This window comes from Tupaia chinensis, unplaced genomic scaffold, assembly GCF_000334495.1.
Source record: "Tupaia chinensis unplaced genomic scaffold, TupChi_1.0 Scaffold000182_1, whole genome shotgun sequence".
NCBI classification, from domain to species: Eukaryota; Metazoa; Chordata; class Mammalia; order Scandentia; family Tupaiidae; genus Tupaia; species Tupaia belangeri.
The window spans coordinates 6,577,153-6,597,328 of NW_006159657.1; the positions used below are offsets into that span (position 1 = coordinate 6,577,153).

Genomic DNA, 20,176 nt, shown 5'->3' on the forward strand with positions numbered 1-20,176 from the left:
GGGGGGGGGGGGGGGGGGAGAGAGGATGCGAGGAGAGCCATTGGAGGCCGCCCTGGGTGCGGAGTTGGGGGGCCAAGGGCCCACTTAAAACATCAGGGAGAACACCAGGGCGTGATGAGGGCTAACCTGGTGGAGAGGAGACTGCACGAGAGCAGGCGCTGCTTCTTCCCCATGGACCTGGGCTGCTGCTTAGCCCGCCTGGCCAGAGCTGCCCCGAGCAGGGCTGTGTGGGGCGGGGGGGCTGCATCCCAAGATGGGTGTCCAGATGGCGCAACCTCCTGTCTCTCATGGCCAAACCCTCTTGTGGCTTTCTTCTGCTTTCTGACTGTGGGGCCACTCCAAAACTGTGGGTTGGGGTTCTTTCAGAAACGTTGCTTATGTCACCGGATACCGGGTGGCATCATCAGTGACCAGCATCTGGTGTTGAACCGTTGACCACGAGAGAGGAAAGAGGAAAGTGCGTTCTGCTCATGCTGGTCCCAGCCCCCATCCTAGCCTGACGTAGTGTCTCTGGTGCTTTTCAGGTGGGGGGACAAACAGCATCACCGTGACGAATGCCACGTTCACGTGGGCCAGAGGAGACCCCCCCACACTGCACGGGTAAGCCAGGGCGTGGACACGAGGTGTTGTGCACAGAGCCACAGGGCCCAGGTCAAGCTGGGATTCGAATGCCAACCACGGTCCAGCTTTGTGATCTTGAACACGTCACTTTGATGCTCTGAGCCTGTTTACCCACTTGGAAAATAAGCCCACTCATGCCTATTGGGACTTCCTTGAGGAGCAGATCGAAAGGTGCCTGTAGCACAGAGAGTCCTCTCTGGTCATCAGTGACAGAAACCTTGCACAGGTAGGCTTAGGTGACCAAGGGGAATTTTTGGCTCACAGAGTCAGAAGGTCCACCTTCAGCTGTGGTGTGATCCAGGGACTCGGTGCCATCTGAACTCTCTCGAGTATCTCCCTTGCGATGGCTGTGGCTCCCCACAGCTCCAGGTGCACTTCCTACCTGGTCAGGGGGCCTGCTGGCCTCTATTGATCTCAGGTAGGCTCTCATGTCCTCCTGAGCCAATCCTCTGCCTGGAGGGTCTTACACTGACTGGTCTGAGTCTGCACGAGGGCTGCCCACAGCAGGCCTGAGTTGGCCAACAGGTGTTCTATCCACTTGTGTTTCCCGTCCCCTCTGAGGCCCCCGCTGCCTGCTGCCCCGTGTCACCACTTCCCCACCTGATGCCGCACCCACTGCCTCCCTGTCTCTCTGGAGCACATGGTGTCTAGGTGCTCAGCCTTGTTCCTGGGCAACTTCTCAGTGCCTTGAACTTACTCCTGGCTGGAGGTTTCACTCCACGGTTCTTCGAGGCTTCCATAAGGAGTCCCTGAAACACAGGGCCGAAGGTCCTTTTTGGAAGCCAGGTAACTGCTCAGCTGTCACCCTGACAAGTAGCCAAGCGGCTTCTGTGTTCTATCGGTGGGGGACAACCTGTCCAGGAGAATCTGTTGGGTCATCAGAAAGGCATGACATACTTATCTCTGTTTTTCTATGTAAAATCGTGTCATGACTTCTCTGACAGCCCAGCAGAGGAAGTCTCCACTGAAAACTCACGCTGGCGTTGCACATCCAGGAGTTCTTCCTGTGTCTAGCCCGGTCTGCTTCGGTGATGGCGACCCCTCTCGTCCTGCCCCGCAGCTCATCTGTTTGTGACCTGCCTCTGTCCTGTCACCCTGCACCTCGAACCCCAGAACATTTTAACATTTGCCCCTTCCCTCTCCTCAGCCTGCAGAGATACCCCATCTCACCTGCATTGTGGCAGATGCTGCCTCAGGGGCTTCCTGCCCCCTCTGACCCCACAGTCCATGCCCCTCCCAGCAGTGTTACCATGGTGATTCTCACTTCACGAGGGCTGGGCGACCAGGGACGACGCAGCCCTTCCGCGCTTGCACTGACACGTTGCAGTCACAGCAGGCGCAAAGTGTGGGCAACTTGAGTGACCTGACAGCCCTGGTGGCTGCCCTCGCCCTCAGCCCGGGCATTCCCAGCTCTGCCTGGGCTGTCGGCGAGGTGGCATGAGGTTGTCCCATGTCTGGTGACGGCCGGTCTCGCTGGTGGAACAAGCAGGGGCTTACAGAGCTTCTTTGATTTTGCCTGCTGCTACTTGGGGGAGGAGGAGTTCAGCGGGGACGACTTCCTGATCCTCGGACTCACTCGCTCCACTCTCCCCTGCACACTCTCACTGTGACTTGGAGCTGGCCAAACATGGCTCTCTTAGCCCAGTGTCCCCTGTGGTCCTCTTAGGCCTGACTGCCACCTGCTCACCTCTTCAGCACTCGTTCCGTCCCTGGTCACACTCTTCCTTCCCAGGGCCTCTGTGTCTGCTGTTCGCGGTTTTGGTGTCTCGGACATGCCCACTCTTCCTTCAGAGGTTGTTCTGAAGTGTCCTGTCGTTTGGGACATTACACCATGACCTCCATTCAGCCCTCCCTTTCCACCTCCATTCCCTAAGGCGCCTTTGGTTCTAGTCCATTTTTGGCTGACAGCAGGAAGTACCCGAGACTGGGGAATTCATGAAAACAGAGGTTTATTTGGTTCACGGTTCGTAGGCCCATGGTGGGGGTCTTACAGAGTCGAGCGGCTGTCATGAGCGTGAGAGCGTGACTGTGGGCCACCCACGTGTCTCTGTGCTGCTCTCCTTCCTTCTCCTTGTAACCTACCTGGAGGAGGTCGGAGGTGCCGCCCGATCACCTCATCATGCTCAGAGACCCCGCCTTGGACACAGTGAAGGAATTACGTTTCCTCCTAATACTGTCACTCCCCGATTTCAAGACATAGCTTTTTTGGGGGACATAAGCTGTGGTATATTTGCATCCTGGCTCCTGTCACCTGCCTCACCCGTGACGGTCCTCTGAGACAGTTCAGTAGACTCGGTATAAAAGGCGAAGGGTTTTCGGGTCCTTGGTGCTGTGGCAGCCCTGCCTTCTGTGTCTGCCCCCCTCGGGGAAAGCCGGCTCGGGTGGGGGGGCTGCAGCCCGCATGCCTGGTCCAGGCGAGCGCTGGCTGAGGCAGGCTGGCTTTGTCGTTTCAGCATCACCTTCTCCATTCCCGAAGGGGCCCTGATGGCCGTGGTGGGCCAGGTGGGCTGCGGAAAGTCATCTCTGCTCTCAGCCCTGTTGGCAGAGATGGACAAGCTGGAGGGGCACGTGGCTGTCAAGGTAGGACAAGGACAAGGGCAGGTAACTGGGGGAGGCGGGTGGGCGGACACCGCCGGGCTGAGAGGAGGGCCGAGAACGATGCTGTGTCTTTGTTGCTGTCCCTCTCTGTGAAGTGAGAGCCACGGGCCTCTCCCCTCTCCCTCCTCCACGGGCCCTCGGTCTCTTATTCCTGTTCTCAGGCCTTCCCTGGATGGCAGGGGTTGGGCTTCCTTTTCTCTCTGATTTTTCCCCCCCTTTAAAGATTTATTTATTTATTTATTATTTTTTCACATGAGTTTCACCAGAGAAAGACACACACAGAGAAAGAGAGAGAGAAAGAGTGAGAAAGCAAGCTGTCAGGTCCAGGACTCGAACCATAGTCAGCCATGTGGGAGTTCTAGCACCTTGAACACTGTGCCACCTGCTGGCCCCCTTTGCTCCCCATTGTACCCCAACACTGAGCTCAGCACATGCGTGGTAGGTGCATGAGTACTCCCACCCCTGGGCCGGAGGCCCTCCGTCTCGCGTGCCTGCCCTTTCTGTGGCCCCGTGGTCTCTGGTGTGAGTTCTGCTGGCTTGTTCTCTCTTTATGGATCTCTGTACATCTTTCTCGTAAATACATCCAAACTTAAAAATTGTGACCTATGTGGTTGCGATATTTTCATAGAGCTTTTTATATTTTTAAAAATAATTATTTATTTAATTTTATTTATTCATTCTTTCACATGAGTTTCACCAGAGAAAGACACACACAGAGAAAGAGAGAGAGAAAGAGTGAGAAAGCAAGCTGTCAGGTCCAGGACTCGAACCATAGTCAGCCATGTGGGAGTTCTAGCACCTTGAACACTGTGCCACCTGCTGGCCCCCTTTGCTCCCCATTGTACCCCAACACTGAGCTCAGCACATGCGTGGTAGGTGCATGAGTACTCCCACCCCTGGGCCGGAGGCCCTCCGTCTCGCGTGCCTGCCCTTTCTGTGGCCCCGTGGTCTCTGGTGTGAGTTCTGCTGGCTTGTTCTCTCTTTATGGATCTCTGTACATCTTTCTCGTAAATACATCCAAACTTAAAAATTGTGACCTATGTGGTTGCGATATTTTCATAGAGCTTTTTATATTTTTAAAAATAATTATTTATTTAATTTTATTTATTCATTCATTTATTTTAATTTGAGCAGAGAGAGATACACAGAGAGAGGGAAAGTGAGAAAGCAAGCCACCAGGTCCGATATTTGAACCACAGTCGGCCATGTGAGAGTATCCAGCGCCTTAACCACCACGCCACCTGCTGGTCCTCGAGCTTTTCAATTTTTTAAGAGCCAATTTAAATTCTTAGTGCTCGTTGAATTGTCCATATGGGACAAGAAGAAGACACCACTTTCATCGCTATTAGATACACAGCGTACTTCAAACTCAGTTGAAATTCCCTGAGGCTGCTTTCTTGGACAGATGAGTCCCTCAGGAGTGGAAAGCCAAGTCTCGTCTGGCGGTCAGTTTGTCCCCAGTGAAGGCCTTACCTGGGGTGGGGAGACTCACCTGGAAGTTGTGTGGACTCCAGCGTCCCCTGTGTGGCCTGGAACAGCTCATCTGGGGAGATGTTTAGTGGACTAAAGGCCCAGGTGCGACACACATGCTGCGTCCCCCAGCTTCCTCTCGGACATCTGCAGTCAGCGTTAAGAACACCGAGGCTCTGAGAAGTCCTGCAGGGAGAAGCCGCCTACGGAACTTGGATTAGCCTAGGGGCCCTGGGCGTGTGTGCCCGCTTCGCTGTGTTGCCTGTTCACCTCCCCAGATCTGCTGTCACTTTGGGGAATGCTAGTTTATGCCATGGTTTCATTTCGGAGCAAAATCCTTTTTTGTTGATTACATGATGCTTTTTTAAAAAGTGTGCATTTTGGTTGTTCGGTCCCCACGAGTTCAGCTGCTTTTTTAATCAATGTCCTGTCGTTGTTTTAAGGAATGCCCTTTTGTTACTTTGTTAACATGCTGTAAAGTAAGATGAAGGGCAGTGCGAACTAGGTTAATGGAAAAAAAAAAAAAATCAAGTGGGATCCATGCCGAGTGGTTTTCTTTTTCCTGGGTTTCCACAGTCCCAGCACTGTCAGCATTTGGGGCAGGGTAATTATTTGTGACCCGTTGTTTTACACTGGTAAGGGAGGGCTAGAAGTGTGCTTAAAATATTGACCCCCCCTAGTATTTTAGTCAGTGTGGCTCATGTGTGAGTGTATTCATTATCTGTGGGTTCTTTGGTGAGACTTTGTGAGATTTTTCGCCTCTTCCGAGTTAGAATATTAGTGTTGGTAGTTTATTTATTTATGTATTTATTTGAGAGGTTTTTGTTATAAGGCGCATGTGCTCACCAGAGAGACAGAGAGCTAGAAAGCGAGAAATCACCCCTCCGGGGGCGGGGATGGCCATGCCACAATCCCTTCTCCCATTCTCCTCTCGAGATCTTGCGCATGCACGCACATGTGCCCGGCGTGAGTTTAAGCCACCAGGTCCGGGACTCGAACCACAGTCAGCTTCATGGAAGTCCAGCGACAGCCATTATGTCAGCTGCTGGTCCCGGTAGTTTAGTTATTTACCTGCAATTATAGGTTAAGAGTCAGGGCACTTGGGTCATTCCCCTTCCTCCTACCCACCAGCCTTGTCCTTCTAGAATCCCCTTCCTGAAGAACCTTCAGTGGCTACCATTGTCACTGGTAAAGCGTGACCAACTGGCCTGGTGTGAGCCAGCCCCTGTGCTTTGCGGCCATTTCCTGCCTCGCTCCCCCTGCACGTCCACATGTCCGGTCACACTGGCCTTTCGGTTCCCTGAATGTGCCACTTACCTCTCTTCCCTCCCTGGATCTTTGCTGTGCTGTTCCCTGTGACTCAGATGCTCTTCCTGGTCTTAGTCACTCAGTCATCATGCACGCTGTCAGGAGAGAGGACCCCAGCAGGACCCTCGTACTGCGATCCACTCCTGAGCCTCAGTGGGCCCGAGTCATGGCACACACATGTGCTCCTGGCGTGTCCGGGGGGACCCTGTGGTGCAGACCCACGATTTTCCCGTGCGGTCTCATTGTGTTACTTCCACACCACATCTGGCCCCTGTTCCCTGTTCTTTGGGAAACTTACTCCTCACCTTTCTGCCATTGTCCAAAAAAAAAACCACCCCACACAAACAGACACAGAAACACACAAAATAACTGAACCATCTGAGCATTTTTGTTACTAAATGCACCAAGCTAATGTCCATACCTGGCCCTTCTGCGCCGCTCCTGACCCCTTACATTATATGGAAATAGAAAATCGGGGCTGGAAATGGGCTGCTTTGCTGAAGGGGCCCTGCTTCAGTTCCATCCAGGGAATGCCCTCCAGATGGCCCTTCCTGGCGTTACGACAGGTCAGGCTTTGGAAAGGCCTCACGTATTTGTCTTTGCTAACATCGTCACGGCTGTAATCAGATGAGTTTTTGGTCACATCAAGGACATCTCCTCTTGGGAGGCTCAGAGGTGCAGACGCTGCTGGGGGCGCCCGTGATACCAGGCGCATCGCTAGCTCATTGGTGAGGGTTCGATCCCTAAGCCCTGGCATTAGTGTGGGCTCTCATCCCAGCTCTGGCATCCCTGGGTCTTGGTGCCTCACTTCCCTCTTGTGGAAGCAGTGGGTGTGTGACGTAGGACTCTCCTGGCAGTCCACCTGTCCGTCTCACCCTCTCTCTTTGCCGCCTAGGGCTCGGTGGCCTATGTCCCCCAACAGGCCTGGATCCAGAACGATTCTCTCCGAGAAAACATCCTTTTTGGACGCCAGCTGCAGGAGCGGTATTACAAGGCTGTGATCGAGGCCTGCGCCCTCCTCCCAGACCTGGAAATGCTGCCCAGTGGGGACCGGACGGAGATCGGTGAGAAGGTCAGTACAGCTGCAACGTCAGCCCCTGGCTCGGTCAACTGCCGCACAAAACACCAGAGTCCGTGGCTTTCCCCGTAAATTCTCTTTCCTGCTGGTGAGTCTGTGAGTCAGCTGTGATTGGTGGGCTGTGGTGGGGCTCAGCCAGGAGGATCCACTCCCTGCTGTAGGTCAGCAGAGTGTGGCTCCAGGCTGAGGGTTTGGCTTCTTGCTCAGGTCTGGGCTGAAAGGTCAGCAGCTGGCACAGGTGACATGGTGACAGCAGGTACTCGTGAGCAGAAAGAGAGCAAGGGCTACCTCTAAAACACACTGCCCTTCTACCCACAAAGAAAGTCGCTCGGCCAAGCCCAAAGGCAGGGGACAGGGACTGCAAAGGCATGTGACAAAGGGCATGTTACAGGGGAGGGGTGTTAGTGATTCAGGCGTCCACAGTCCCTGACAAAATGGTGGTGATAATAGAAATAATACAATAGCTCTTCTTTATTGAACATTTTCTGTGTGCCAAGGACGTATTTTGCTTTCACAGCAAGGCCGTGAGGTGAGGTTTATTGTCCTCATTTAGGCGCAGAGAGGCTAAGTGACTTGGCTGAGGCCATAGAGTCACAGAGGCGTAGAGCCCTAGTCTTGTGTCCTTGCCCTTACCCGCTGTCTTGTCACCTCTAAGGAAGGCCATTCTCTGTGCCTCCAGCCACTCCAGCCCCACCTGCTTGTGTCCCAGCGCCCCGCCTTCTCGCTGTTCCTCAGCAGCTCTGCCTCTAGGTCCTGGCAGCTGCTTTCCCTGGGCTTGGCCCCGGGCCCCTTGCCCTTCCATTTCCGGGCCACCCTGCTCTAGCGCCCCCTGGTGGTTGTCTGGTGTGTGCAAGCAGATCTCACAGCGGAGTCCACCTTTGAAAGACCAGGAGTACAGAGAACTGGCCTGGTCCTGTTGGTGGTTACAAGCCGGTAGCCCTGCCAGCATTCTTACTTGGCAGATAATTTAAATGAAGGGAATCTGAGGCTCCTTGGGAAGAACACACAAATTATTTATGGGGGTCTTCCGGTGTGTATAGAAGCGTGAGCTAGCATAAGCAGACGAGAAGAGTCTAAGGATGCGGGTACATCCTGGGGCATCTGAGGGCTGGAATCTGGGGTGGGGTGACGGGGAAGGTCTGGGCAGGCGGCCTGGCCCTGTGCGGGCTTTCTCTCTCCTTCTCGGACATCAGCTTTGTCCTTTGCTAGTGTTTGGTTTTTGTACTTGAAGACTCGTCACTGCCCTGTCTGGGTCCCGGTACCAAAATCTGAAGGGAGGGAATGTGATTGGCTTAGCTCGTGTCCATCATCTACCCCTGGCCAATAAGCCATGGCCAGAGGGACCATCAGAAGGAGCCTGGACCCCAGGACCTCACTCGCTGCATGTGAGGGAGGGCGCAGGGTGGGCATCTCTCCGCAAAGGGGCCAGGGCAGGGCCTGCCTCGACCGTATGTGGCTTCACCAGTGAGTGATAGATCTGGAGTGAGCTGGCCCCAAATTTAGCCATTAGCAGTAACAGCTGCACAGCAGTAAGATCATCACCACATCTACTGGAGCCTTCATAACCTGCAAGATCAGGAGCCTTCCCTTTGCCAGTATTATTCGGTGGCACCAACCACTCTTGGCTGGGTACCAACTGTGTGCCAGGTGCTCTGCCTGGCAACTCACAGGAGCTTGGGTTTTGTCTTTTCCCATTTTACAGATGGGGCTGAACCTCATGCCATGGTCACATTCCTAGTTATGGTGGGCCCGAGACTTGAACCTGTGGTCACACAGGTGTAATCTCATGCCTTTGACCTCCCACTAAAACAGGAGGCAGCAGGTGTGACTCTGTAGGTCCTCTAGCCTGGGCCTGCCACACCGTGAACAGGTTACCCTCACGGATGTGTTTTGGCAGCCCAGGTGTCCTGGGAAACCCATGCTCTGCTGTGTCTCCCCAGGGCGTGAACCTGTCTGGGGGCCAGAAGCAGCGCGTGAGCCTGGCCCGGGCCGTGTACTGCAACTCGGACATTTACCTCTTCGACGACCCTCTCTCGGCGGTGGACGCCCACGTAGGAAAACACATATTCGAAAACGTGGTTGGCCCCAAGGGGATGCTGAAGAACAAGGTACTTCTGTGCGGCAGGGCGTGGCTTCCAGCCGACTCATCTGTGGGTAATTCCGAATGTGTCCCCTTTAGGAATCCTTCGCTTCCCAGGCCTCTTTTTTTTTTTCTTTTTTAATTGGGCTTCAGGAACGCACTCTTCATGCTTTCCTTGGCCACCGTCCCAAGCCGGCGTCTTGCTTGTCTTTATAGGGTAAGTCCTCAGACTCACTCGAAATCATTGCCTTCCCTCGGCCAAAGGAGGCCCCGTTCTCCATTCAGTCCAGGGCAACCTGGGGGAAGCACGAGGGGAAGTGGCTCCTGTGCCGTCTCCTTCTAAGTGATCAGTGGGGGCAGAGGGTGCGCTACACTGGTTCTCTCTCTGTTTTTTCCTTTTCTGATTATAAAAGGAATGCATGCCCATGGGGGAAATATAGAAGATTCAGGAAAAGCAAAAGCACCTTGGCATCATCCTATCACTTAGAGGTTTATGATGTTTTTAGGTCTTTTGCTATGTGTCTTTAGTAGGGTTATTTTGTCGTACGTAATATTGCATAAACTTTCCCATGCTTACTGCTAAAATGTGATAAAACATCAACTTTAATTTTTATGCCAGAAGGTGTGTGTGAACATGAGGGGAGGACAAAAGCACCCCCGACGGGGCCTGGTCGTACTACAACAAGGTCCTTTTTCTTCCACTTTTCCATGCTGTCAGGATGCCGGGCACTGTGTGAGGCTGTCAGGGTCGGGGTCTGCCATGTCCAGTCTGTGTGTGGCACCTAACTGCTCCGCTGTAGGGCCAGTCTTGTCATTTTTAAATAGTGGGAACACGTTTAAATGTTTCCAGAGTAACACATGCACACGGTGACAGAAGGAGTCCGAGCATCTGGGAGCATGTGTTACACATCCCTCATACCCTAAGATTGGAAACCATACGAGCACTGGCTGGATGCCACACATGGGAGATCCCACACCCGACGGCACGTGACGGGTTACAGTCAAAATAACGCAGTATAAAACTATTGTAGTCCTTCCCGCCAGGCCACATGTATGACGTGTATGTGAAACAGGGCCAGCAGGCAGTGTAGTGGTTAAGGCACTGGACTCCCACATAGTGGACTGCGGATCAAGTCCTGGACTTGCTTCCTCACTTGCCCCCTCTCTCTTTCTCTGTCTCTCTCTCTGGTCAAAATAAAATAAAAGTAAATAAATAAATCTTTTTAAAAAAATAAGTGTATGCGAAACATGGTGAATTCCATGTTTAGGATTGGACCTCATCCCCGAGGTACCTCATCTTACATATGTAGGTATTCTAAAGTCTGAGAAAACAAATCCAAAACCTGATACGCTTCTAGTCTCGAGTACTTTGGGTAAATAAAATCGTGCCTCCCTGTCCTCCCCCTCCCCCATTCTTTTCTCTAGAAAGGGCGATGCCACAGGTCTGGCCTGCTGCTCGTTCTGTTTGACTATCAGCTAAGAATGATGTTTACTTTTTTAAATGGTTGGAAAGATCTAAAGAGGATTTTGTGACACATAGTAATCGTGTTAAATTCAGGTGTCAGTGCCCATGGGCTAAGCTGTCCCGGGGCGGTGCCAGCCTGTGCTTTAGGTATCCCTGTGGCTGCTCTGTGCTACAGCAGTGGAGCAGAGTTGTTGCCCCAGCGACCGTAAGGTCCCTAACGCTGAAAATATGTGCCATCTGGCCCTTTAAGAAACAAGTTACTGGCCTCGGGCCCACAGATGGTGTAATGGTTACATCACTAGACTCTCATGCAATCCACCACAGTTTGAGTCCCAAATCTGGTGTCTTAAAACTCAGGCTGGGCTCGGGAGCATGTGTTCCCAGGGGTCGTGGTATGGCCATCCCCCTGGGGAATGATTTCTTGCTTTCTGTCTCTCTATCTCTGTCTCTCCAACCAGCGCATGTGCCCTGTAGCAAAAATCTGTCCCCCAGAAGAAGTTACTGACCTCTGTTACTAGTTGGATAAATGCCCCCCCAAATGTTCAGATCCTTTAATAAAACGTATATACATACAATTTTCATAACGATTTTGGGGAGCAAAGTAGGCAAGTTACTGTAAAAACAAATAGGCCATTGCATGTAAATTGTTTGCAGGAGCAAGTCTTTTATTTATTTACACTCATCCCTCAGGTTCTTGTTTACAAACACCTTCCCCATCCCCCTTGTCAGGATTACACACCCGGGGGCTGGAAGGCACCACAGCGGTGACCTGCTCTGGGAGTCCAACCCACGTGGGAGGTTCTGGGTTTGCAGCTGGAGCCCTCCCTGACCACGCCGGGCATTTGCCCGTGGTCTGGGACTGACTAAAGCTAGGGGTGGATTGTGGTGTGAGAACCCTGTTGGGGTGTCCTGCCCCCCATCTCTCTCTCTCTCTTTTTCTAACTAATAGAGGAAATGAGTAAATAAACTTAGAAAGAATTGCTAGCTCCCCGCACTCGAGGTATCTGCCCCTCATTTCTGCTCCGTGTTCACCACCCAGCACTCTGACTCCCGTGTCCACCACTCCCCAGTCCTGGAGTCCGGGGCAGGGGTCTTCGTCTGCTTTGCTCCCGCCACCTCCCCAGGTCCTCGCCTGGCTGGTGCGTGGTAGGCACTTGGCACGGGCATGTGGGATGAGCGTGTGGAGGGCAGACGCCGTGTGCTGTCATCACAGATGCATGTCCCCCGTCCTACCCGAGTTCCGCCTTCCGGGTGCAGGGGTTCTGTGATTGCTGCCTTCAGCTGTCGCTGTGTCGCGTCAGCCACGCCATCCTGCACGCTGACACAGCTGTGTGCCCCCTCTGCCCGCAGACCCGGATCCTGGTCACTCATAGCATCAGCTACCTGCCGCAGGTGGACGTCATCGTCGTCATGAGCGGCGGCAAGATCTCCGAGATGGGCTCCTACCAGGAGCTGCTGGCCCGGGACGGGGCCTTCGCTGAGTTCCTGCGCACCTACGCCAGCACCGAGCAGGAGCAGGCCCCGGAGGACGACGGTAAGGGCTGGCGCCCGGGGACCAGCTGCCTCTTCGGGGTTCCCAGTGGCACCCTGGTCAGAGGCTCATCAGGGCAGCAGAGCGGGCGCTGGGCCAGGCTCCCCGAGCTGCCTGGGAGATGCAGGCGTGCACCAAGGTGGGGTGGTTCCAGGGCCTCACGACCAGGGGAGCCCCAGATGCAGTTCATCCGCACTCAGCACACATGCCAGCACCTTCATGTGCCGGAGCTCAGGCCTGCCGAGCTCCTAGGGCACAAATGCAGACTGTCATGGTCCCCAGAGGTGGAGAGCAGCTGACTGACACGGTGTCACTCAGGACGGGTGTGGGGGCAGGGGAAGCACAGGGGCTGAGCTTGGCAGCCTTGCAGTTGACACGATTGAATCCCAGCTCTGGCTTTTACCCACCACAAAACCCGTGAGCCCCAGAGCCTGCTTCCCATCCGAGAAGGCCGTGTGGCAGTGGCAGCAGCCTCCTGGCCCTCGGTGTAGGCGTGGTGGGCTCGTCACATGGAGCCTCCTGCATGGCACCCGGCCCTTCCTAAGGGTCCAGCTGCAGTTGCTGGTCTCTGCTGTCCTGGGAAGAGTGTTGTGCCCAGGTCACAGTAGTCCTGCCCTCTGCCTGGCTGCCTTACCTGGCCTGCCCTCCCAGACTGGACTGTTGACAGTGGGATGGCCTCAGATGTGCCCTTTGAGTCCCTGCACATCTCTGGACCAGGACCTCCCTCTGACGTTTCTTGAAGCAACTGAGGTCGGCAGATGTCTCGTGTTCGCACAGTTGCTTTACAGTCAGGTGTCAGCGTGCAGCCCCCGCAGGCTGCCCTGGGCGTCCCCACGCAGGCTGCCTGGGCTCCTCGGTCACACAGGCATCTCATTCTCCTCTGTTCACCCGCCTTCCAGGAGCCTTGACCCGCGCGGTACAGGAGGGAAAGGGCTGTCAGGGGCTGTGGCCAGGCCCCAGAGGACCGCACCCTTGGTCTGGGGGCCTAGCTTTGGCTAGCAGGAGTGACGAGAGAGGCCTTGTGTCCTGTCTTGATCTCAGACTCCCAAGGGTATTACAGACCCCAGGGCCGCTGGGGAGCGTTCATTAGTGCTGGGTCCCCAGATGGGTCTCAGGTAGACTTCTTCCAGGGCTGCAGGGCTGCCGCCTGGCATGACCCTGTGGGCTTCATCGACCCCACGGTAGTGTGGGTGACATCCTCTGGGGCTGTGCAGCATGGTAGCCTGGGGGCACTTTGCCCGGGCCTTTGGGATGTCCTCAGGAGAGCGATTTACTGTGGGCTTACGTTGGCAATGCCGGAGACTTAGCTCCTACTATGGTGAGAGCTTGTGCCATGTCCTGGGGCTGCTGAGGCAGGAACTGGTAGCTCAGACAAGATGCTAGCCTCAGCGTTCCGGGGCCGGAGTCTGGTGAGGAGCTGGCAGGGCGGGCCCCTCCCAAGGCCGTGGCTGTCCCCGGCCACTCCAGCATTGGGTGGTCCACAGCACCCCACCTCCACCTCCTCACAGTGCTCTCTGTGAGCACCCGTGTGCCCACACCTCCCCTCTGTACGGGGACCCCTGTCAGGTCGAATTCAGGGCCCACCCACACCAGTGGGATCTCATCTTATTAACTCATTACATCCCTGGTGACCCTGTTTCCAAATAAGGTCACCATGTAAGGTGCTGGGGCTTAGGATGCCAACGCGTGAATTTTGGGGAGACATTGACACAAACCCAGAAACCTCCCGTGTGGTTCAGCCTCAGAGAGCATTCGTTTTTCTGCTGTTCCCCTCTCCTTTTTCATTAATGAGAGAGAGAGGGAGAGCGAGAGGGAAAGGGACACAGGGACAGGTGTCCGTGACGGGGTCTCCAGCGGCTGACCCTCCTGTCCCAGCCTCCCTGTTAGCTAGGATCATGGGTGTGTGCAGCCAGGCTCTGGCCCAGGCCCCTGTGGGGTCTTCAGATTGAGATTTCCAGCCGAGTGAGCAGGGCCTATCCTTCAGCTCCTGGCCTCAGACAGGGGTTTCCCTCCCTCCCTCACTGCCACCAGCAGATCAAGGCAGTTTTTAAAGATGAAATGCTACGATTCCTGTATTGTTTTTGTGCACTCAGCACTTAACTTGGTAATGAAAGCTCCATCCACCTCCCTGGGCTCTTCCTCCAGTTCAGCCACCCCAGAGAAGCCCCCCACTCCCAGTGGATTTAGATCCAGTCACGCCACCCTCACCCCCAGGGGGCCTGCCTGGCATCTGGCCGCTAGGTCCATGTCGTCCACTTCAGTCACCTCCAGTTGCCAGTGACCTTGGGCCTATCTGAGCCTCATTTTTGGCTCCTTCTAAAGGAAAACTTTTTTTTTTTCCTTGTTGAATTAATGAGTTCTTTTTTTAGAACACCCAGGGCGAAGATTCAGGAGTGTTTGATTTAGAAGGATTTTCTCTCCTCGTGATGGGGCAGGGGAGGAAATGAACAGGAATGAGGCTCAAGATGGGGCAATCCGACTCCCACCCCGGGAGGGCATTTATTTTACTGATTTCTAGGAAATCTGTTCTGTTTTGAATAACGAGGGGAATGGCAAAACGATTTACAGATTGGCTCTTTAACCTTCATCACTGGAAGATAGAAAACATTGTTATGGCTGCAGTTTCTTTTTGAGAAACCTGAAGCCCAAAGCAGACATTTTCACCAGGAACAGTGTTGTTCTCCATCCCCTGGAGACATTTGCCAATGTTTGGGGACTTCTTGTGTGTGTCACACGGTGTGTGCAGGCCCCAGGGAGAGCAAGAGGGAGAAGGGAAAGCACGCCCCTTGGGGACTGGTCATGTGGTAGCTCTCTGCCTCTCCCTCCTTTCGGGATCTTGGGCAGGCCGGTGCACGTGTCCAGTTTGTGAATCCAGCTGCCAGGTCTGGGCCCGGAGCCGCACAGTCAGCCACATGGGATCCAGCTGCTTTAACCTCCAGGCCCCGGAGCCGGCTTGAGACTTTTATTTTAATTGCCAGAAAGAGAGGAGAAAAAGGGCTCACTAATGGGGCGTAGTCGCGCCACAGTCTCATTTCCGTTCTGGCAGGATTTGGGGTGCACACGTGTCCAGCCGGTTTTCTAAGCCACTGAGGCTGGGATTCAAACCATGCTCAGCCACGTGGGATCGGGCTGCCAGTGCAAGTCTTAACCACTGTGCTTTGGGGCCAGCCCTTTGGAAACTCGGGGTTAGGGTGCTACTGGCATATCCCACAATGCTTCAGATACCCCACCTTGCCCCCGAAGCCCCCAGGACAGAGTCATGGGGCCCAGGATCTCTGCGGTGCCGAGGGTGAGAAGCCCCGGTCTGCTTCGACTTCTTTGTCATTTTCGGAGGAGGGCCCTTACTCCACCAGTGTCGTGGCCAGCAATAAAACCTGTTGTTTTTCTTTTTGAGTGTTTCACTGAATCTTTGTAGTGACTGTCCAGTAGAAGTGTGCCCCTGGCGGACATTTGCAGAACACAGAAGAAACCAGGAGAAAGAGCACCCTTTACTGTTCCTCCACCCTGAGGGCAGCTGCTAGCATCTGGCATCTTTTCTGGGCCTTGTCCTTGACAAGATGGAGGCCATATTGTGCAAGCTTCCCCTCTCCCCTCCTCGCTGCTCCTCTCCTGCCTTCCCTTAACGTTGGCTCACAGCGCCTCCCCACGTACAAAGTCCGTCCCAGACCCTGGTCCGCTGCCAGCGAGGCCGTCGTACCAATGGCATTCCTCCCTGTCCTCAGCGTCCGTATTTCTTCCTCTTTTGAGGATGAAGAACTTGCCAAGCCCAGGCTGGAGAGTGAGGCTGGCTGATGCAGCTGGTTAATTCCGTTTTTGGTCAAAAACAAGGCGTTGACTGTAAAGCAGGGAGTTGAATTCTTTCCTCGAGGGACTTGCCTGCTGGCCTGAGCCCAAGCAGAACTCCAGAACCTTCTTGAGTAAAGGCAGGGCTGGCGAAATAAACAGTGGCTCTCACTGTATAGTTGAAGGATGCGGATGCCACTTGGCTCAGTAGCATCAGGGCCTCCTCTCTGGGACTTGAGAGAACTGGAGAAATTCCAGGTGCGGCGCATTTGCTTTAAAAAAAATAAATAAAAAGAGTGTTCTTCTTATTTTATGACATCCTCCTCACCCCACCCTTCATTCCGCCTTACCCTGCTTTGTTCTTCGTTGCAGCCCTAACTACCTCCCGACACCAGGCTGTGGCTCTCCTGACTTGCTCCTTGGCTCTCTCCTGAGGGCTTTTCGGCTGCCTCTATATCCCTAGGTCTCAGAACCGTGCCTCCCACACAGTGGGCGCTCAGTGAGGGTGTCAGGTGCAGAGGGGAATCGGCTACACCTTGGTCGTTCAGGGCATGCCCTGTATAAGAAACTGGGAGGTCAGCGTGTTTGAGCTGTTAACACAGCTGCACAAATGCCCCAGGTGAGGAGAAACTTACATGTTTGTTTTTAATTTGCTGTAGGGTTTGCATTCACTAGAGAGAGACAGAGATAAAGAGAGAGAGAGTGAATGTGAGTAAACACCCCCCAGGGGAGACGGCCATGCCAGAGTACTTTCTCTTCCACACATACACACATGCCCAGTGTGGTTTTTAAGCTGCAGGGTCTGGGACTTGAACTCACAGTTGACCATGTGGTATCCAGACATCATAACCTCCACGCCACTGGCTGGCCCAGACGAAACTTAAAGTGCTCAGGGCTGGTTTAGAATCTGGCTTTGGGGTATGGGCTGTGTGGGGGCTCCAGCGTGGCCCACGGCGTGCCCCTTTTGGTATGGGGAGGTCAGCTCTGCTTGTCCACTTGGCTGGTTGCCTGCCCGTCCCTCTACCTGTCATCAGGTGTGTACGGGTGCCTGCCATGTGCCGCGGAGCCACCGGGTCTGTGACCACATGTGCGGTGGTGCCCCCACCCCCCGAGTCGTGCACATGCCCTGTCTCTGCACGTGCAGCCTGGCCTGCACGGTGCTGAGAATAGAGTGGTAGATAAGGCCCCGACCCGTGCCCCCGAGAGCTCACAGTCTGAGGGGAGACAAGCACTGAACGAATGAGGACGTCATAGCACTCCACCCGGCGGCAGAGGGGCCTGTGAGAGCCCAGCCCTGGGCCTGTAGCTGGGTCACCTTCTCTTCTCCTTCCTCAGCCGTGTGCAGGGTCCGGCTCCATGTAAGGTCCCATGAGTCCTTGGCCCCTTCCTTGGACAGTGTCTGTCCTTGAGGAACGAAGCCCATGGGCTGGACTCAAGGCCTGTGCCACCCCAGCTGTGACGCCCGCCTGCCCGCTGCAGTTCCTCCTTTCCCCCTGCTGGTGTGAAAATGGACATGATGGTGGAGCGTTGATCTGCGTTGTTTTTTTCCAGTTCTTTCCCTGTTTACACACAACTGGGACTTTGGGAGAAAGGGGCTGGCCTCAGGCCGCATGCTCGTCAGGGTGCAGCATGTGGGGTGGGGAAACTGGGCACCAGGGAAGCAGAGAAGTCCATCCATCCCCTCTGGGTGTTCAGCGGGGCTACAGGGAGCTCTACCCGGTTCTCAACACTGCCCTGGATCTTGTGAATTCTCAGGTGGCCCAGTGCTGGACGAGGAGGAGGAAGGTCAGTGACGCGGGGCTGGAGCGGGCTGCGCTCCTAGAACGAGGCTGCGGACGCACGCGGACGCACACTGCATGCCTGAGTGTGCATTCCCCTCCCTTCTCCTTTCTTCTCTCCCTTTTAAAGTTTATTTCCTCTGAGAAAGAGAGAGAGAGAATATCCCCCCAACAGGGTCCTCACACCGTATTCCACCACCAGTCCCATCGGCCCGCATGATGGGCACATGCATACGTGTGTTTGTGGCAGCCCCAGGCCGCAAACCAGGAGCTCTCGTCCCTGCTGGTCTGGTAGCATTGCTGCTGCAGCCCTGCCTGGCCCCCACTTCCTTCCGTGTTCTGTTCACTCGCTTAGCAAGCATTCACTGGGCACCTGCTGTGTGCCGGGCTTTGTGGTTGGCACTGGGGACAGCGCGAGCCTCCAGATTGTCACTCATTGCCTGGTGACAGGGCTGAGCTCTCCTGCCTCGTGGGTCAGATGACCATGGCCAGCACGTCTCAAAGGAGCCCATGGTTGGACGGTAACTGGTGGACGGTAACTGGACAGTTAATGGCCACGGTTTGATTGTGAGATGCTACCCATGACCGTGCAGGCTGACTGATGTCCATGAGTTGCTGCAGGTGACAGTGGGGGCCCGGGAGTGGGGTCTGTCACCCAGCAGAGCCCCAGCACCAGAGTGGACCCGCCCCTCCTGCCTCCCACAGTCAGCAGTGTGAGGCCGAGGGGCTGGACCAAGGGCTCTTTGGCACACAATAGAAGCCGACTCTGTCCAGCTGACATTAAAAGAGGAAGGTCACAGGAAGGACACCGGGTCACCTGTAGATCCTGCTGAGCAGGCCGGACTCGGGAAGCGGGAACTCTGGGGACCCAGGCAGATCTGTGTGCACCCTCTTCAGACCCTGCGGGCCACCAGGGTTGGTTCATAGCCTTGGGAGAGGGTCTCTGATGGGTGACGCTGGGCAGGCCTCCCCAACGGGGGAGCCCAGGGCCAAAGCCCCAGGCCTACCAAGGCTGGGTGTGGCGGAACAGCCCTTCCAGAGAGCCAGGGGATGTGCACGGTATCCCTCGCCCGGCTCATCCTCCCGCAGGGCCCGCTCTCCAGCTGCCCCAGTTAGCATCTGCCTTCAACTGGCGCTAGAGAGGAGGCTCCCTCTTGACCTGGTGGACTGCACCCAGGTGGGCAGGAGAGGGAGTCCGAGGCAGCAGGGCCGGGGACAGCACTCAGGAGCTGCACACAGGCCAGGCTCCTGGGCACGTCCAGAGCAGCCTCATCCCTGCGCAGAGAGGCGGTCGGCGCCCTGGCTGCGCTCGGCATGCGTGTGTGTGCCCACTGGCTGCACGTGCCGTGGGGAGCATCCGCTTGCTGGGGCTCTTCTGGGGGTGTGGCGATTTGTTTGCTTGGTTTGGTTTGGTTTTGTGTCTCCGTCATTGTGTGTGGTAGTGGTTTTTGTTTTTGTTTTGTTTTTCCCTCTCCTTCCAGCAGGGTCTCGTGAGTGAGAGTCTCCTGTCTGAGCCCCTGAGTAACTGGAGGCGTAGGCACATGCCACGGTGTCTGGCTTGTTCGGGTGGTCCAGGGACCGAACCCTAGCCTCCCGTGTGCCCTCAGCCACACCCAGCACATGCCACCGTGGCCGGCCGGATGTGGCAGGGAATGTTGAGGCAGGGCTTGGTTTTCAGCTTTGGCTGTACCCGAATGGTCTGGGAACGAGTGTAGAGCACGCATCTGGACAGCACCATGGTGGCCTCTGTCACTGCGACTCGCTGCGCCAGGCACAGCGTTTCTGAGGATACGGTCTGCCCTGACTCCATTTCGCAGACGTGGGAACTGAGGAAGTCCTGCAGAAACCCCGGGTGGTTCATTCCCAGCCGAGACTGAGGATCCCTGGCTTGGGGCGCCTCTCCCCACCTGAGATGGCCTCCCAGCCCCCTCTTCCCCTCCAGTCTCGGTGGCTGTCATCGGAGAGAGCCTACCTTTACTCGTGGCACATCTTCATCTTCCCGGGTCACCCCGGTGGTTCTGCGGGCTGCGCGTTTGTCCCCGCTCATAACCTCTCTCCTGGGTTCCCTCCTGCTCCTGGGCCAGGCCTTCGGCACCATCACTGTGTTTCCCTCTGTGCGCCCTGCCCTCGCCCTGCCCTCACCCTGCTCTCGCCCTGCCCAGCCCAGAGAGAGAGCGGCCACCGCAGTGGGGCAGTAGCAGCATCACTGAGCAGTGAGGGGAAAAGACCTGACAGCCCGACACTCAGTAGATGCTGGCCACCATCCTCGTCAACATGTGCTGAGTGGTTGAAGCCTGGGTTCCTCCTGGGACCGGGGCAGCCACCCAGCTGGTGTGCCCCCTGTGGCCTTAGTGATCGCTCAATTACTGGAAGCTTCCTTACTCCTGGGGAGACAGCCACTGCCCCGGGCCTCCCCTTCCGTGGGCCCTCGGAACCTCCTGCAATCTGGAATCCCAAGCGTTGA

The 20,176-nt window shown here is 55.4% G+C and overlaps 1 protein-coding gene across 1 annotated transcript in view; it reads left to right on the forward strand.

The window, feature by feature from the left end:
• Positions 1 to 20,176, forward strand: part of ABCC1 (ATP binding cassette subfamily C member 1 (ABCC1 blood group)) — a 131,602-nt gene that overhangs the window by 80,907 nt on the left and 30,519 nt on the right. The window contains exons 16-20 of the mRNA XM_027771057.1: positions 525 to 600; positions 3,075 to 3,201; positions 6,893 to 7,069; positions 9,016 to 9,183; positions 11,971 to 12,154. Coding sequence (XP_027626858.1) covers positions 525 to 600; positions 3,075 to 3,201; positions 6,893 to 7,069; positions 9,016 to 9,183; positions 11,971 to 12,154 — 732 coding nt within the window. The remainder of the gene's footprint in view (positions 1 to 524; positions 601 to 3,074; positions 3,202 to 6,892; positions 7,070 to 9,015; positions 9,184 to 11,970; positions 12,155 to 20,176) is intronic.